The 15,580-nt window shown below is 39.5% G+C and overlaps 3 protein-coding genes across 4 annotated transcripts; 2 read left to right on the top strand and 1 right to left on the bottom strand.

Annotated features, from left to right (window-relative positions):
- The first annotated feature begins 768 nt into the window (after window positions 1-768).
- LOC114716553 (thylakoid lumenal 29 kDa protein, chloroplastic) lies at window positions 769-4,775 on the top strand. 2 transcript variants are annotated; one of them, XM_028901569.1, is made up of 11 exons: window positions 769-997; window positions 1,210-1,308; window positions 1,553-1,637; window positions 1,731-1,765; window positions 1,911-1,976; window positions 2,064-2,104; window positions 2,473-2,603; window positions 2,782-2,888; window positions 3,205-3,342; window positions 4,023-4,157; window positions 4,428-4,775. In XM_028901569.1, exons 1-11 carry the CDS (start codon window positions 905-907, stop codon window positions 4,536-4,538), a joined length of 1,041 nt encoding a protein of 346 aa, XP_028757402.1. In that variant the 5' UTR covers window positions 769-904; the 3' UTR covers window positions 4,539-4,775. The 2 variants fall into 2 exon arrangements, with proteins under 2 accessions (XP_028757402.1, XP_028757403.1); XM_028901570.1 differs by having other exon boundaries at window positions 4,059-4,157.
- Window positions 4,776-5,530: 755 nt separating this feature from the next.
- On the bottom strand, window positions 5,531-8,690 carry LOC114716554 (cytochrome c oxidase subunit 6b-1). Its single transcript, XM_028901571.1, has 5 exons — window positions 8,554-8,690; window positions 7,083-7,394; window positions 6,882-6,964; window positions 6,698-6,779; window positions 5,531-5,818 (listed from the first exon to the last, which is right to left on the bottom strand). Exons 1-5 carry the CDS (start codon window positions 8,593-8,595, stop codon window positions 5,765-5,767), a joined length of 573 nt encoding a protein of 190 aa, XP_028757404.1. The 5' UTR covers window positions 8,596-8,690; the 3' UTR covers window positions 5,531-5,764.
- Window positions 8,691-13,009: 4,319 nt separating this feature from the next.
- On the top strand, window positions 13,010-14,717 carry LOC114716538 (VQ motif-containing protein 9-like). Its single transcript, XM_028901542.1, has one exon. The coding sequence runs from the start codon at window positions 13,348-13,350 to the stop codon at window positions 14,374-14,376; it is 1,029 nt and encodes a 342-aa protein (XP_028757375.1). The 5' UTR covers window positions 13,010-13,347; the 3' UTR covers window positions 14,377-14,717.
- Window positions 14,718-15,580: the final 863 nt, after the last annotated feature.

The raw sequence follows: 15,580 nt of genomic DNA on the forward strand, positions 1-15,580 counted from the left end.
GGACTAGAGATTAATTTTTCTAATATTTTTCTTTTGATGACAATTCTAGACACAAATGTTTTTTTTTTTTGGCCAACAATTCTAGATACATATATTAATCTGGTGAAACATGCATTCAAACTACTAATCAAGTGAATTGAAAAATTATTTTAATTGAAAACATGGGATTTGTTGGTTTTTTTTTTTTTTTTTACCTCGCCAGACGGATCTGTGGGTCGGAATACTATGAATTTAACTACTACCTCTATGCTTTTTTATAAGTAACATTGGAATTTATCACGCAGATCAAAATGTTACTTTAAATTAGTTAAATACAATAAATGTGTAAAAATTATAATTTTTTTCTCCAAAATACCTTTATTTATGAGAGAAAAAAGTATAAGAAAGAGAATAACAAATATTATAATAAAAAGAATTATAAAAGAAAAAGAATGTGTGATGGAGAGATAATGATCTGAGAAACAAGATAATAAATATATTGAGTATTAAAATAAATAATTAATAAGGATAAAATGAAGAATTTACTATAAAAATTTAAGACAACTTATAAATGTTATTCATGTTTAAGGACAAAAAGAAATAATAGTCGCTGAAGGAGTAATTAGAATAACGTTGCATCAGATAAATCAAATGCATCAGAGACTCAGAATATCGAAAATACCTGCACATTACTGAACCCAAAAAAAATAAGAAACAGAGACTAGGGTGGAGCAGTGGTAGGGTCACGATGAGCCAATCTATCCAGTAGCAAAAAGAATCTCAGGACACCGCTCCAGTATCGTAGAACTGGATAGGATAATGCAATCTTCAACCCCTTAGTTCATACACTCTCCAACACATAATCTTCCATTCTGCATGTTGGGATATTTTTCTGTCAGATACGCGCAACAGTATAGTGACCGCAATGGTGGGTGTCTCCTTCCTCTCGACTTTCCCTTCTCTGCTCCCACTTGCTTGTGACTCGTCTCCCACCATCACCAGATGCTCCTCTCGTGCTGTAAGTATGCTAAGCCATCATATCAGCGTACGGATTTTTGTATCATAAATGTAGTTGAAATTCTTGCTTTGCGATGTTTCTTGAGTTCACTAATGTTCATGACAACATGGGTTTCAGTTATGACCCACATCAGTGTGCTGATTATGCAGCTGTGTTTAAAAACCTATCAACGGTTGCTTGTGGCTAATAATCTTTGTTCTATATTTTACTAGGTATCCATTACTTGTAATAAAATCGAAATTGATGTTAGTGGTGAAGATCGGTTCCATCGAAGACACATTCTTCGCTGCTTCGGGACTACAATCGGGCTGGTAAGAGCCATCTCTTGATTCTAGTTCTTCGAAAATTTCCTCGATTTATTGCCTTCAATGGCTACCAAAGCAACATCACTTTGTGCAATTTAACTTCATATCCTAGCTCAACAGACTTCTCTCCGCAATGGAAACATGCGTATCTGTCACTGTAGGCTTGTCATGCTTATATACGTATAATATATAGAATTAATGGATGCGAGTGATGTGATGATGAGTTTCCGCCAGTGGTATCTCTTTGTAGGGACTGATAGAAAGCTCTTCATCCCTTGTTGGGGTCGCTAATGCTGCTGATTTGATACAACGAAGACAGCGTTCTGAATTTCTTTGTAAGTTTGTTTAGATCAACATTTTCATGCGAGTCAATGTCAAAGTCAATTGATCGCTATGCTCTGCAGAGTTCTAACTTAATGCTCATACAGCTAATATCAAGGGAACACTTTATACGGTCATAAAGGTATGTAATGCTGACTGGTTTTCCTCACAGTTAAAATTGTCTGTATACAAAATAGAGATGATATATCATAATCTTTGTGTGTTTATTTTCCACATAATTGAACTACAAATGCGGAAATGACCTATAACACCTGAACTGATTTCAGGGAAATCCTGATATTATTCCATCCGTACTAACATTGGCTTTGAATGATGCTATGACTTATGATAAGGTGAGAAGCGAGAGTGTGTGTGTGTGTGTTTGTGGTATCATCACCCTTTGAAAACAAATACTGATTGGCATCTGATTAAGTTTGTAGGCAACAAAAACAGGTGGCCCAAACGGATCGATACGGTTCAGGTATTTCTTTTCCTTGGGCAGTAACTTCAAGGAGCATGCAACTAAAGCATATAGGAATTTAAATGTTTGATGGACACAAGACATGAGCACTTCATACACTCTATTATTTTGGTATATCCTGAATATTATTTTGCTGCATAGAAAATTACCAGCATTTTAAAAGTAATTTCTGGTTATAGGGATGAGAAAAGCGTCAAGTCATGGATGTTATGCCAACTTGTTCTTTAGTCTATCTTTAATTTCATGTTTTATTAGTAAGCTTTTGGTTGCACTTCAAAAGTTTTCCTCCTCCTTTGTGACGTTGGGTTTTTACCTTTTGCTCAATGATAACCATACTATTTTCTTCCTTTTTTTTTCCTTGCCTGAAGCCCAGAAATAAGTAGACCTGAAAATAAAGGACTTTCTGCAGCCTTGAATTTATTAGAGGAAGCGAAAAAGGAGATTGATTCATATTCCAAGGGTGGACCCATATCATTTGCAGATCTGATCCAGTCTGCAGGTTATATATTTTAATATCATCAAGCTGAAACTCGAAATTTATGAACAACACACACTGCACGTGAAAATGGGGTTTTATCCGTGTTTTGATTTTGATTCTGTTGGATAAGGAAGGTTAAATCTATTTGTGTTCGATGGTTAGTATTCTGTTCCCTGATATTGGCTTAATCATTTTGTAGCCCAAAGTGCTGTCAAGGCTACATTCTTAGCTTCTGCCATTCGCAAGTGTGGTGGAAATGAAGAAAAGGGGAACTTGTTATACAATGCTTATGGATCAAACGGGCAGGTGTATATCCTTTTAATCTTCTCTGCTTTCAAACTTTTCAACTTTTAGTGGGTCTTCATCTTATTTCTTTTAAGATGATGAGGACGCACACATTTCTTGTGAAATCTGTGCTAATGATACGTTGGTTTATTGCCATTTTTACAACTTGAAATCTTAGCAATAGGCTACTCAAGGATCTACTGTTAGAGCATGTGATGCATGCGCTTCATATTGTTGAGCATGTAATATGCAGTCTCTCCTCAGTAATCTTACAGCTTCCTACTTAAACTTCCATGAGTTGCACATGTAATGCATGCAATTCTTATTGTTGAATCAGTGGGGTTTGTTCGATAAGCAATTTGGTAGGGCAGATGCTCAAGATCCAGATCCAGAGGGTAGAGTTCCTCTGTGGGAGAAAGCTAGTGTCAAGGAAATGAAAGACAGGTTTTCTGCTGTTGGCTTTGGACCTCGTCAGGTACTTTACGTTATTTATACACTACATATATCGTGTCCTGACCCCTAAATGGAACATAGAAAGGCATCAAAATGTCATGTATGCTTTGAGAATGCTACCTTCCTGGTTTTTATCATGCACCACAGCATAGCCTGACGTGCAATATTTTGTTCTGGCCTCAAGATGAGAGGAGTAAATCCTCACACGTTTAATTCAAGCAAATTCTTAACTGGAAATCCCTAATTTTTTTTCAGTCATAGAATGCTAACAAGAGTAAATTGCTACAGACGAATATACCTTGAAAAGCAATATCATAACAGCCTTCTGTGTTTGGAATCAATCAGGGACGTGAAATGGTAAAAAAGAGTTCATTGATTTTCATCCTTTGCTGGACAGGCAAATGTTTACGCACTTCGTTCACTATTCTCAGTTTTGCTTAACACCTACAGCTTGCACTTGCTAGTCTTAATCTTTGAGTTGAAGTATATGACTGAGTTACTCCTGTTCGTTTGGTCGACTTCTTAGATTGGCTACTTCATAGATCCATTGGTTTTTTTTATTTCGTAGAAGCTTTTGAAATGTCAAAAGTAGGGTGGAGAAAGCAAAGAATTACTATGTAAAACAATGAAAAGGAAGGCATCACTTATTTTATTCTACGCTACATGGTACTTACTGACTCACTAGTGCTGTGTGTTGACCAGCTGGCTGTTATGTCTGCTTTCTTGGGTCCTGATCAGATGGCAACAGAGGCCTTATTGGCCACTGATCCAGATGTTGCTCCATGGGTCCAAAAATACCAACGGAGCCGAGAAACTGTGTCTCAGACGGACTATGAGGTAACTCTATATACAGATCCATTTAGCTTTTAGGGGAAGAAAAAGAGTTACAGTAATAAGTTATTATCCCAAACATCCTATTGAGCTGTCACAATCATGATCGGCACCGTTGCTAATGAATGATCACCACTGTCTGGAACGGTATAGCAAAAACAATTATCTGCGATAAATTAGACTGCACGCATTCATGGTACCTTATTTCTTTGCCAACGTCATTTTTTGGCTTAGGAATTGACTCTTTCGTTGTTCCTTTGTATTTTTGCTTTTCAGGTTGATCTCATAACTACTCTCACAAAATTGAGCACCTTAGGCCAGAGTATCAATTATGAGGCGTATACGTATCCGGCTCAAAAAATCGATATTACCAAACTCAAATTGTAGAAGATGCGGAGCCGCAGCAGATAGGATCTTTTCTTCCCCCTTTACCCCCTCCCTGCCATTTTAAGTTTTGAGACTTGAGCTTTCGGTCGAGGGACAATTTCAGGATGTAATTGCTTATCCAGATGCATGATAGAAAAGCACTTTCTGATAACTGAACACAGTTTCAATTATATGCTACATGATTTGATTAACAATTTCGTTGGAATTCAAGAAGCGAGGATGACATCTTACTGCCCACAAAATCGAGTTACGTTTATAAGCAGCCTTCCAAAAATTTGAGAGATAATGGTTATGGTATCTTTAGTAATCGGAGATTTTTAGCAGGGGCCGTGTAACTCCCCCCCCCCCCTTTTTTAATCAGAATTCTCTCTCTCCTTTTTAGTCGCATATCTCTTCACATTACATCCCATCATAACCACCAAAGCAAAATCAGCAATTCTACCCTGGCAATCCCTGAGTTCCATCCAGTGATCCAATCAAATACATTTCGGTTTTCTCCACGAAACTTGTAACGGCTAAAGTATACACATACCTCATCTGATGAGGACACATCAGACATTCACATGATGGGAAAGGCTCCTCTTAATATTGTAAAACGCACTTCATATTGGGAAAGACTCCCAGGACCTCGGCCTCAGGCATACCTTAGCGAAGCGCCGACTATTAGCATGTCGAGAACTAACACAATCATTGAAAAATGTTCCGAATTTTCACGTCATCCTACCTTTCTTCCAAGCTTAAATTCACCAACAATCATTAATGCATTAGTGCATATGAGCTTGTGAATGATACGTCACTTCTCTACTTGCCACACACCCACATGCGTTTCTCCTCCTCGGTCCAACCATGACCCCCATTTAAAAGGTTCCTAACTACTGTAAAATCAACCATCAAATGTAACGTATTCCAAGGTTTGTTTCTTGGGTTGCATTAACCCGGTGGTGCAGAAATTGAAAAAAAAAAAAATCTGAATAGGAACTGGAATTTTAAGATAATTCAAAACAGTCAATCGACTCTTTATCAGCAACGAAAGCATCCGTATTCGAACTCAAGCTAGTTCAAATAGATAGTCAAAATTTCTTATTGATTGATTGTATAACATTCAACATGCCCCATGGGGTTGAGAGTTTGGATCTCTCAGCAGATTTTTTTATGTGAAGCCGAATAACAATTTCAATGTGACAGAAGCAGGAGACTTGTGTAGATAATTTCGGGGAAGCAACATCCTACAGAGGACCAGGGAATGTTCCGTTCTCCCTTTGCTCATTCCATCTGTCAATCTGGTAAACACATACATGCACAAAAGCAAATGTCAGCCCCGCATTTCGATCTTGAATTAGCGGCAGCAAAGGAAACAGAGTTAAAGATATTCAAGCTTTTGCAGGATGTACAAGTCTACAAGATAGTTACATTTATTCAACTTGACAAGACATCCCTAATTCAAAATTGACATCGCAGGGTTTATCATAACAAAGCATATATATCTAATTCAAAATTTAATAGATTGCGTCGCATGCTTTGCAAAAATTCTAAGGTAAGACGCATGATTATTTATGATTTATGAGTAGTGCAATTTCATATAAATTGATTACTTAGGAGGTGTTTGGCAACCCTCAAAAGTGCTTCTCAGAAGGACTTTTTCGCAAAACGAGGCAAACTCCTCCATATATTTATTTCGTAAACCGTAAAAGCACTTCTGAAACCATAGTTTGGTTTCCATCCAAACACCCCCTAACCTGACTTATAAAATCTTTTGATCTAGCCATCTTATATATATGCGTATCCATATAATCTAACAGCAAACTAGGGCAAGTTGTCACTATAGGAGATCAGAATGTAACCTCAAGTCATAAGATTTTAGGGTCGGGCTGGGAAGTTAATAGAGGGAAGAGAGAAGAAAGGGAAAAGACTTGAGGTTTAAGCAAGAGAAAAAAAATGCAGACTGAGCTCCACAGAGATGTAGGCTTTGCGTGAAGGAGCTATGTCAATGTATCTAATCCTAAAGATTCTCCCTCTAATGTTAGAAAGATACTGGACATAGAATCATAAAGCAAGATATGCATGCAGGCAAAGCAATCTAAACAGATGAATAGATCCTAATGCTGCCCATTAGCACTAGCGAGTGATTAATCACGTTGAATGCCTGTTGAAATACATACCCATTCCCCAGGACAGAGAGAACGGTAATATTTTGCAAACTTGTCACATTCTGGGGCACCTTCTCCTTTAGCAGCTACGCATCTACACAGGTATCATAAGGTTGTAAAACATAATATGATGAGTTATTCAGAAAGTGTGAAAAATAAGCTTAATCAAAACAAAAAGCAAAAGACTATGGCTCACCGGTGATACTCAACATATCGAGTAAAGCAATGCCTAGTTTGATTTGTAGTTGGGAAGCGGAAATCAGCTGGAGCAGTCTCAAGCTGGAAACGACAACACAAATAAGAATAAGCAAAACCAAAATGAAATTAAAAAGCATTCTCACTATGAAAATAGGTTGCTATTCTTGAGAGGAATCACATTAGGCTAAGTAAATGCAACCTTGATTTGTGGGGTTTCTTCTGCTGCTTCTGGTTCACTCGAGTTTTCATCAGTATTTTCACTATTTTGCTCTGTAGTTGCATTGTTGCTTCCTTCAGAAGCATCAGAGTTGGATTCAGTGCTTTCTTCAGCAGCTGGAACGACTTCACTGCTTTCCTCAGTAACCGCGGGGGCAACTGCAGTGGCTGCTTCCACAGTCTTCTCAGCAATGGCTTCTTGAGAAGCTATCTCCTTAGGGGCTTCAACTTCTTTGACCTCCACGGATTTTGTGCTTGTTTCTGTTTTCTCCTCATTTTCCTTCACAAAATATTGCTGCAGATCCAGGAGTAAGGGGAGAAAAAGATGTTTAGTGTATGCAAACGTGTCTTGACTCATGACAAGAATAGACCGATCAGCTAGTGTCAAAGAAAGCAAATAAAACAGTCCAAATGATTGACTTTCAGCTGATGATAGAAAGCGTTCAACGTCTCCACCAGTCACTGGGCTGCTGGAAAGATAGAAACAAGTTATGCAAAAAACATGTTCAACCGGAACTTGTATTTCAATGTATTTAATATTTCCAGACCCATTAGTGGGTCAAATATCCACAAGATAAATCTGATTCTCCCGTTTCTCAATTGCCCATATAAGGTGAATATAGGATATGACCAAGCAATCAATTATGGAAACAGATTAGGCAATAAAGTCTGCTACTAAGACACTAAGCATGAGGAAAGTCTTCAAATTCCCGCATGTTAATTTATTTAAATTAACCGATTCTTTTGCCGATCTCATTACTCAATGAACAGGTATATAGAAGACAGGTTAGAATACAGAGGGCAATAAGGATCAAGCAGATTAAACCTGGCAAATATCTCTAGAATAACATTGATAGGCCATTATAGAGGCTTGAACTTATGCGCATGACACCGCATATAATTTCTGGAAGGCAACCTGATATTTTATTCTTAACCATTAAACGACTACGCCATGGCTGGCTTCGATCAGCAAAAGACAAATGCATCAAGAAAAGAAGACCCTTGTTTTCATTTTGAGCATTATGAACATGTATAATCATGCTAGCGATCGAGTATAAGATTCTCATGTGGGAGGTCGTTAGTTATTTCAAGAGACAAATCGAACAAGATAGAATAATTGACTTGAGTACAAATTAAACCAACCAATTCCCAGACCAGAGCTCTAAATTGTTACCAGATTAAATCAAGGTTCGATTTTTTTTCCCTATTCAAATGGGTGAAACTTGGGAAGGGTATCGATGAAACAGCTTACATAAAAATCATTCCGCGGAAATAATTCCCGCATAAACCCTCACTGATCCGCCAGAATCAAAACTTATTCAGATGAAAACGATGGCCCATGAACATTTTGGAAGGTGGAATCAACATGAAACACATAACTGACAAACATTAATTCAAGAGGACTAAAGTAAACAATCCACATGGATGGCCGCAAAAGAGAAATGAACGAGTACCTCAGCAAGAGCAGAGGATTTTTCTGCCGTAGCTTCCGCCATTGATGAAGGAGGGCAACCCGCAGTGAGGAGGTAAGGGAGGAGGCGGCCAAAACAAAAAAGAGAGGAAGACAAGAACAGAATCAGTTTTGGGATCGAACTGGGGTTGGAGAGCTAAGGTCGAGGGCCAAAAATTTACCCAGCTAGCTACTGCCTCGGTGAAAACTGAAAAGCTGACGGTGGTGATTACGGGGCCCACACTAGCAATTTAACCCGAAACAACAGCAGTCCTCCATACCAAGATCCAAGACCCTAAAAGCGGAATCGGACCCACCATCCCTAGCTAGGGCTCTCCCCACACAGTCCCTTTTTATTTCGGCCGACCTAGCGCGCACACAGGATAAGGGCAGTCCTTTTTAATTAAGGTCCAGAAAAATCTGACCCAGTTGCAGTCAAGCTTGGCGATCCGTTGCGTAAATTTGAATACAAGGATGACATGAACCGGGTTTTTCAGTTCTCCAGCGCCACTATGAGTCAATTAAAATGGGCTCACAGCTCCAAGCCCAAATTTTTGATACAAGCCCAAACATTATTGCAAGCATTCCAATGCATTTCCTGCTTTTGTATCTTCCCCACAACAAAGCAGTTTGATATTTTATCTGATTCCTCGAGCAACAGAGAGTTTAAAATACCAATATGTTGCTGGAAAAAAAAAAACTAAAATACCAATATGTTGGGAAAAAAATTACCAATATATTGTCATTAATTGTTATAACAACCAATAACAAATATTTTATTGTGAATGATCGTAAAAATTACAACTAGTTTGAATGAGCAAGCATTTTTTTCACCTTGTTTCTGGCCATACTGAAAACATCCCAAATTCACTTTTGTGCTCATAATTCATAAATAAATCTAATAGATATTTAATATATAAATGATCACTGAAATATTCAAATTATCTTTTAAATGAAAAAAAAAAAAAACTCGAAGCAACATCTGACTCTCCGTCTGTCTGTTTGTGTGAGAGTCCAGATAAAAAGATGATACTAATAATAACCAAAGCGGTGTTTGATAAAAACTAAACTATAATTTCAAAAGTGTTTTTACGGTTTACGAAATAAATATGTGAAAAATTTGTTTCGTTTTACATAAAAATATTTCTGAAACCATAGTTTGAAGGTTACCAAACACCTCATGAGAAAAACACTCTCTTGCTTCGCCGGCTAATAAGCCCCGTCACAAAAAAAAAAAAAAACACGAACTAGCGTCGTTGTTACGGCTTCTAGAACTGCCTTTGGTATGTCCAAGCACTCTTTTCTGGATAGAAACCAACAAGTTGGCTCTGTGACTCAGTTTTTTCAATTAAATGAACCTGATGCCAACCCAAAAAAAAAAAAAAACAGTTTAAAATCCTTATATACAAACCCTTAATCAATAGTTTAAAAACAGTGACTAAGAAAGTACGTTACTTCTTCTTTTTCTTCTGTTTTTTTTTTTTTTTTTTCCGGAGGGGAGGCTTTATACCCTGCAAAGAACCGATAAGATCCAAACAAAGTACCCAAGAAGGCTCCTTCAAAACCGTAGATGCCGTGTCGATGTTATGAGCAAAACTTGCAATTCAGTCTGTATACGCATTATCTTCTCTACGCACGTGCTTTTATAGGTAACGATCAACATCAAGTTTCGCCCAGTCAGGGTCAGATGCGTTCAGCCATTGCCCTCTCTCTTGCAAACTCCGTTGGCCAATTTCCCCCTTCAATCTCCAAGTTTTAAGTCCCCTGATACAATTTGAGTGGACAGAAACACCACGTTAGTGCCCTTATATCGATCTGGAAAATACATTTTGTGGCATCTATTCTTCTGTAACAGCCAACAAGTTCAAGCCTATATTCTTTGCCGAGGTTATTTCTAGGCCCATCCGCTTCCCATTTCATTTCCTGGCTCCCACATTATCCAGTCCTGCACGTATAAATCAAAGGTTATTAAGCATGTGTGGTTTGGCTAATCTCAACCATACTTTCTTAGCTTGTGAAGCATCACGAACTATGTGAAGAGCAGTCTAACTTCACTGGAAAAATCAAGCTACATCTAATAATTAAAAGCATGTTAGAAAAGTTAGGAGTTTGAGGTATTTTTAAGTACATTTCATAATCTACTATACGCAAAACGACTGATGGGGGGAGGAAAACAAAAGGCGCACGAGAAACCTCGCCATCATCACTTGAAAAAAATTGAACATTCGAACAGTAAAAAAAAGCCACACAGAGAGACGCAGGCCAGGGCCAAAGCGCTGCACCACAACCATATTGTCATTACAGACATAGAGATGCATAAACAAAAACAATACAATATACTGTATAATAAAACCAATGAGATGCATAAACTATGAGGCCAATGCGTGAGATTCTATCGCGGTTGCCCCTTGAACACGCCCAATACATACGCTGCCATAAAGTGGTGATTTCTTTGTTCAGTCAACAGAGAAACAGTAGGTTAAGAGTAAGCTACGGCAGTTTCAAATTCAATCATATGAACGGTGGGCCACATTCTGCGTTTTTGCTCAAAGATGTTATATATATCGGCCCTTCTATTTCAACTTCCATGAGTGGCCATATTTATCTTCTCGGGCTGAAATGGGATTTGTCTGCCCCGCCACTAACCGCTTTGGCATTTCTCATATATCTTCAACGCTAGCTTGATTGGCTGGCTATCCATTATAAAATCATTAAAATGCTTATAGAATTTGCAGTGTATTAAAAAAAAATAAAACTCACGTTTCAGTTTTGTCAGCATCCCCCACGACCTTATATAATTATGGTTCCGGCCCTTTCCTCCCCAAAAGTCTTCTTGTGGCTACCAATCACTTTCGTGACGATAGTGGCTCCCCGGATAAAAAGAGTATTCTGGATATGGATTGGCTTTTACAAATTTTGTTGACTGGAACAGTCACAGTGGACTGAAATTTTATAGTCGCTCTCATCTATTCCCCCTTTTCTGTTTAATTTGAGTAACATTTATATATCAGTATGTATAATTTTGTTTCACCAAATATATACTAGTGGCAGCATGTTGCGGCCTAAAAGAACAATAAATTCAATTTTTTTTTTTGAAAGAGAGGAGTGTAATCACTTATTTAAGTTTTTTATTCAAAAGCAAAGATAACTGCACAGCAACGAGATTATAGAATAGGATGCTATTAGAATCCAGTTAAAAGCTCCCCACTCAAAATAAAATATTTCCTGATGAATAAACAAATCATTAATACTACTAGCTGGGAAAATGGCGAAGAAGGAATATAATTCACAAGGGAAATATAATAAAATCCAAAAAGATAAGCTATATGAGTATCCTGCCTTTCTTCAGTATGAACTCATGACGGAACCTTTTGTTCATCAACAAAATTACAAAATATCAAAAGGTGGAAGGCTGGCTAGGATGGGGACGCGCCGCGCGCGACTGACACGGTAGGGAAGGAGAAAATATCATACTTCCAGTTCTAGTTATAAATTTTAAATTTAATAACAAAAAATAGATTTTTATTAATTATTTTTTTATTATATTGTTTCATTATTCCTATGATGATTTTTTTTTTGGCCCTTTTGCAGCTTTATGGCTTTATTTAATTTCCTGAAACCGGTTACTCCGGAGAGAATTTTAGAGGCAATGATGAATGTGGAGTCAAAAGCTCATTGGAAGTTTGGAAAGAAGGATCCACAATAGAATCACTGACCAGCACAGTGCAGTGTGACTGCCTTTTGACCGTAACAGGGAATCCAAGCAGGTTTTGGAAATTCACTAGCGCCATTAATTACGTACTTAAAATACTTAATTCCGCCTCCACACTCGCCCCAAACAACACACAATGGTCCTATTCCATGGGGTGCCTAATAGTAAAAATGCTCTTATTCTGGCCTAAAATTAATTCATAATCGCACCGACCTTCCTGTTTAATAACTCATAATCGCAACGACCTTCCCTGTTTAATAAAGGTGAAACCAGGGCCACATGATCTGGGGATGCAGTAGAGAACTTGGAGTGGAGATTCATTATCTCCCTTGGTTGCTCCTTATGCTTAATTCATGGACGTACATGATCTGAGATTCCGTGGTCAAGTCTATAGTACGCTAGGAGCCAAGGCAAGGCACGTCGATCGTGCTCGATGCTTCAAACTTTCAAAGTTCAGACATTGCTCCAATCATAGAGTAGTACCGCTTTTGACCAGCCATAGAGATTAATGACCGTGGCCCATTTTCAAGCCTTGGCCTCTGAATCGCTGGCCCCAGCGTTAGGGCTACCACAGTCATAAAAGAAATGAATAAATAAAATAAACTGTTTCTTTTTCAAGTTCGCCTCTGCCCCCGACGCCCCGCCTTTCACAGTGCGTCCAAGGGAAAGGTTCATTCGTTGATTAGCATATAGGAACATTATATTAATAATTAATCAACCTTGAAGAGAGAAATATGATAAGTGTTTTCCTGGCTTTCCCTTCTTTTGCTGTTGGTGTCTCCTCTCTTCTTTTAACTTAAAGCCCGTATCGCGCAGAAGACAAGCAGCGAGACAGCCATAAGATTCCATCTTTTTCTTTCATTAGTGAAAAATGCGATTTATTTTGCGATTTTGACCACAGCTTCGAGCACTGCGAGTTAAAAATCATTTCCATATAATCTTCTCCGTGCTCTGTCCCTACTCGCCGTTCTGTGATCAGAGGAAGCCCACCAAACAACCACACAAACTCACACCGGCGTACCTTTGCTCTAGAGTCTAAAGTCTAAGCCGAGGCTGAGATTTTTGGATCTACAAAGTTTTGTTGTGATGGATAAAAGCTGTCCATCCTCTGCTGAATCTTCTCGTAATGCTACTTTTACTACGGCCATAGGCAGCAGCGGTAACGCAAACTCCACCGGCAATAATAGCAGAGATCAATATCTCAGGCAACTTAACAAGTTTTCTCACAAGATTTCCAAGCCCATCGGTGCTAAAAAGCCCACCTTCGATTCTTCCCAAAATCAACAACAAAACCATAGCTTCAGCCACAATCCGTCACAGCAGCAGCCTCCGCCTCCGCCTCCGCCGCCGCAGCCGCAACAGGGTTTGCAGAATCAGCCCCCCGTGTACAACATCAACAAGAACGATTTCAGAGATGTGGTTCAGAAGCTCACGGGTTCGCCTGCTCACGAGCGCATGTCTACTCCCCCACCTATTCAGCAGCCCAAACCCCCAAGTTCTCGCCTGCAGCGGATTCGCCCTCCTCCCCTCGCGCAGATTAGCAATCGCCCGCCCCCGTTGCTAAACAGCGCTGTACCCCCTCCTCAACCACCCACTGTGAACCCTCACTCGGCAATCCCCAACAACGCCGTCAACGCGTTTCCCGTCAACAATTTCTCAGGCTTTGGAAGACCCCTCGCGCCGTTATCTCCTCTTCCACCGTTTCCAACCGTCCACGCAGCCGCTGAGTCTCCTGTCTCTGCATACATGCGCTATCTGCAGAATTCAGTGTCCAACGTCGATTCTAATTCCAAGCAGTTCTCGGGATTCTCGCCCTTAGCTCCTCTGGTCTCGCCTCGCTGGAACAACTTTACTCCGCAACAGCCTCAGCCGGAACCACGATCGCAGCCTCAGCACATTGCTTCTTCGCAAACAACAGCAGGGGCACAATCGCAGTCGCAGTTTCAGACGCCGTCGTCTCCGGTCCCTTTTGGATGCTTGAACTCCCCGAGATCGCCCTACCCCCTGCTTTCCCCAACTCTTCTGTTTTCGCCATCGTCGGGTCAACTAGGGTTTCCCCAGTTTCCCCTTTCGCCTACAGTACCTCTTCCAAGCCCTACATGGAGAGGCCTCTGAACGAGCACTTCGTGAGCTAAGGGCAAGACTGGTCAGAAAAATATTACTGGTTAGGGTTTAGAATATGTTTTTTTGTGGCTCTTGTACATGGCTTTTAGGCACAGGGAATGGGGTTTATTCATTTTCTAGTGGTGGGACTGGAAGTGGAACTAGCCCACCATTGCATACTTTAGTCTGTAAATGGGGCGTCTAAGGCATTCTAAAAGAAAAATCTTTGTTATGTTTATGCATTTTTGGGATTTTGGTTTTTTTTGGGGGGGGGGGGGGGGTTTACAAGCCATACAAATACGGTGGAAAGTTGATGCATTACGATTTCAATATATGATAATGTTGGTCTGAAATCTCTGTTATATCGAATTCCTCGCGGTTATATTTTCTGGCATTCTTTAAACAGCATAGCCAGACCTAATCATTTGGGTTCAGGCAATCAATCTGGTTCTGGAATTACTGAACCAGTTTATTCATGGTCCCCCATGTTGCTGCCTCGCTGCTGACTGACGCCTCTGAAGCCGAAAGCCTGGCTAACTCAATTATCCATGTGTTGGGGACTGCAATATGCAAAAATGTAATGATGGGCACTCAATCATTGGCCAACTTCCGTCTGGCAAGAAGGGTTTGAGACAGATTTTCGGGTGCTTATCCTTACTGTTGACTCTTGATGGGGCTCAACTGTTTTTGCTGAATTTTAACATGTTATCAGGAACAGGATAGTAATTCTCCATTGTCGACCGAAATCTTGGGAGTCCTTACATGACATGCGTAAAATGTGCTGCTGACGGAATATTATCTCCGCTTCTAAGTGTAAGATTTTATTTGTTCACTGCAAATGAGGTTTTATAATTGAAGCTGAAAGTAATATTTAATTATTAGCACCGATCTGAATTGTATTATGCAAAACAAAAACAAAAAACTCGATACCGTGAGTGTGGATTATAGTGGGGTCCTCGTGCATCAGTCACACCAACAATTCGTATGTGCCATCGACTCTTGATATGGTGATTGATGAGTACTGAGAATTGGTTCTAGATATGGGGTCCTCCAGTTTTTTCTGCTGAGTTACGGTTTCTGGATTCAGAGTTCAGATGTGAAGCGCTGAATATCACCCCGCCAATCAATCACTGGCACTCTCCTTGGGAGATCGATGGAGAGTGCGCTTTTCCGTTGCCTATACCATTTCATGGAAGTGGAATCATGATATGAAAAA

Source organism: Neltuma alba, unplaced genomic scaffold, assembly GCF_004799145.2.
Source record: "Neltuma alba isolate B1F8T4 unplaced genomic scaffold, ASM479914v2 tig00011679_pilon, whole genome shotgun sequence".
Lineage (NCBI taxonomy): Eukaryota > Viridiplantae > Streptophyta > Magnoliopsida > Fabales > Fabaceae > Neltuma > Neltuma alba.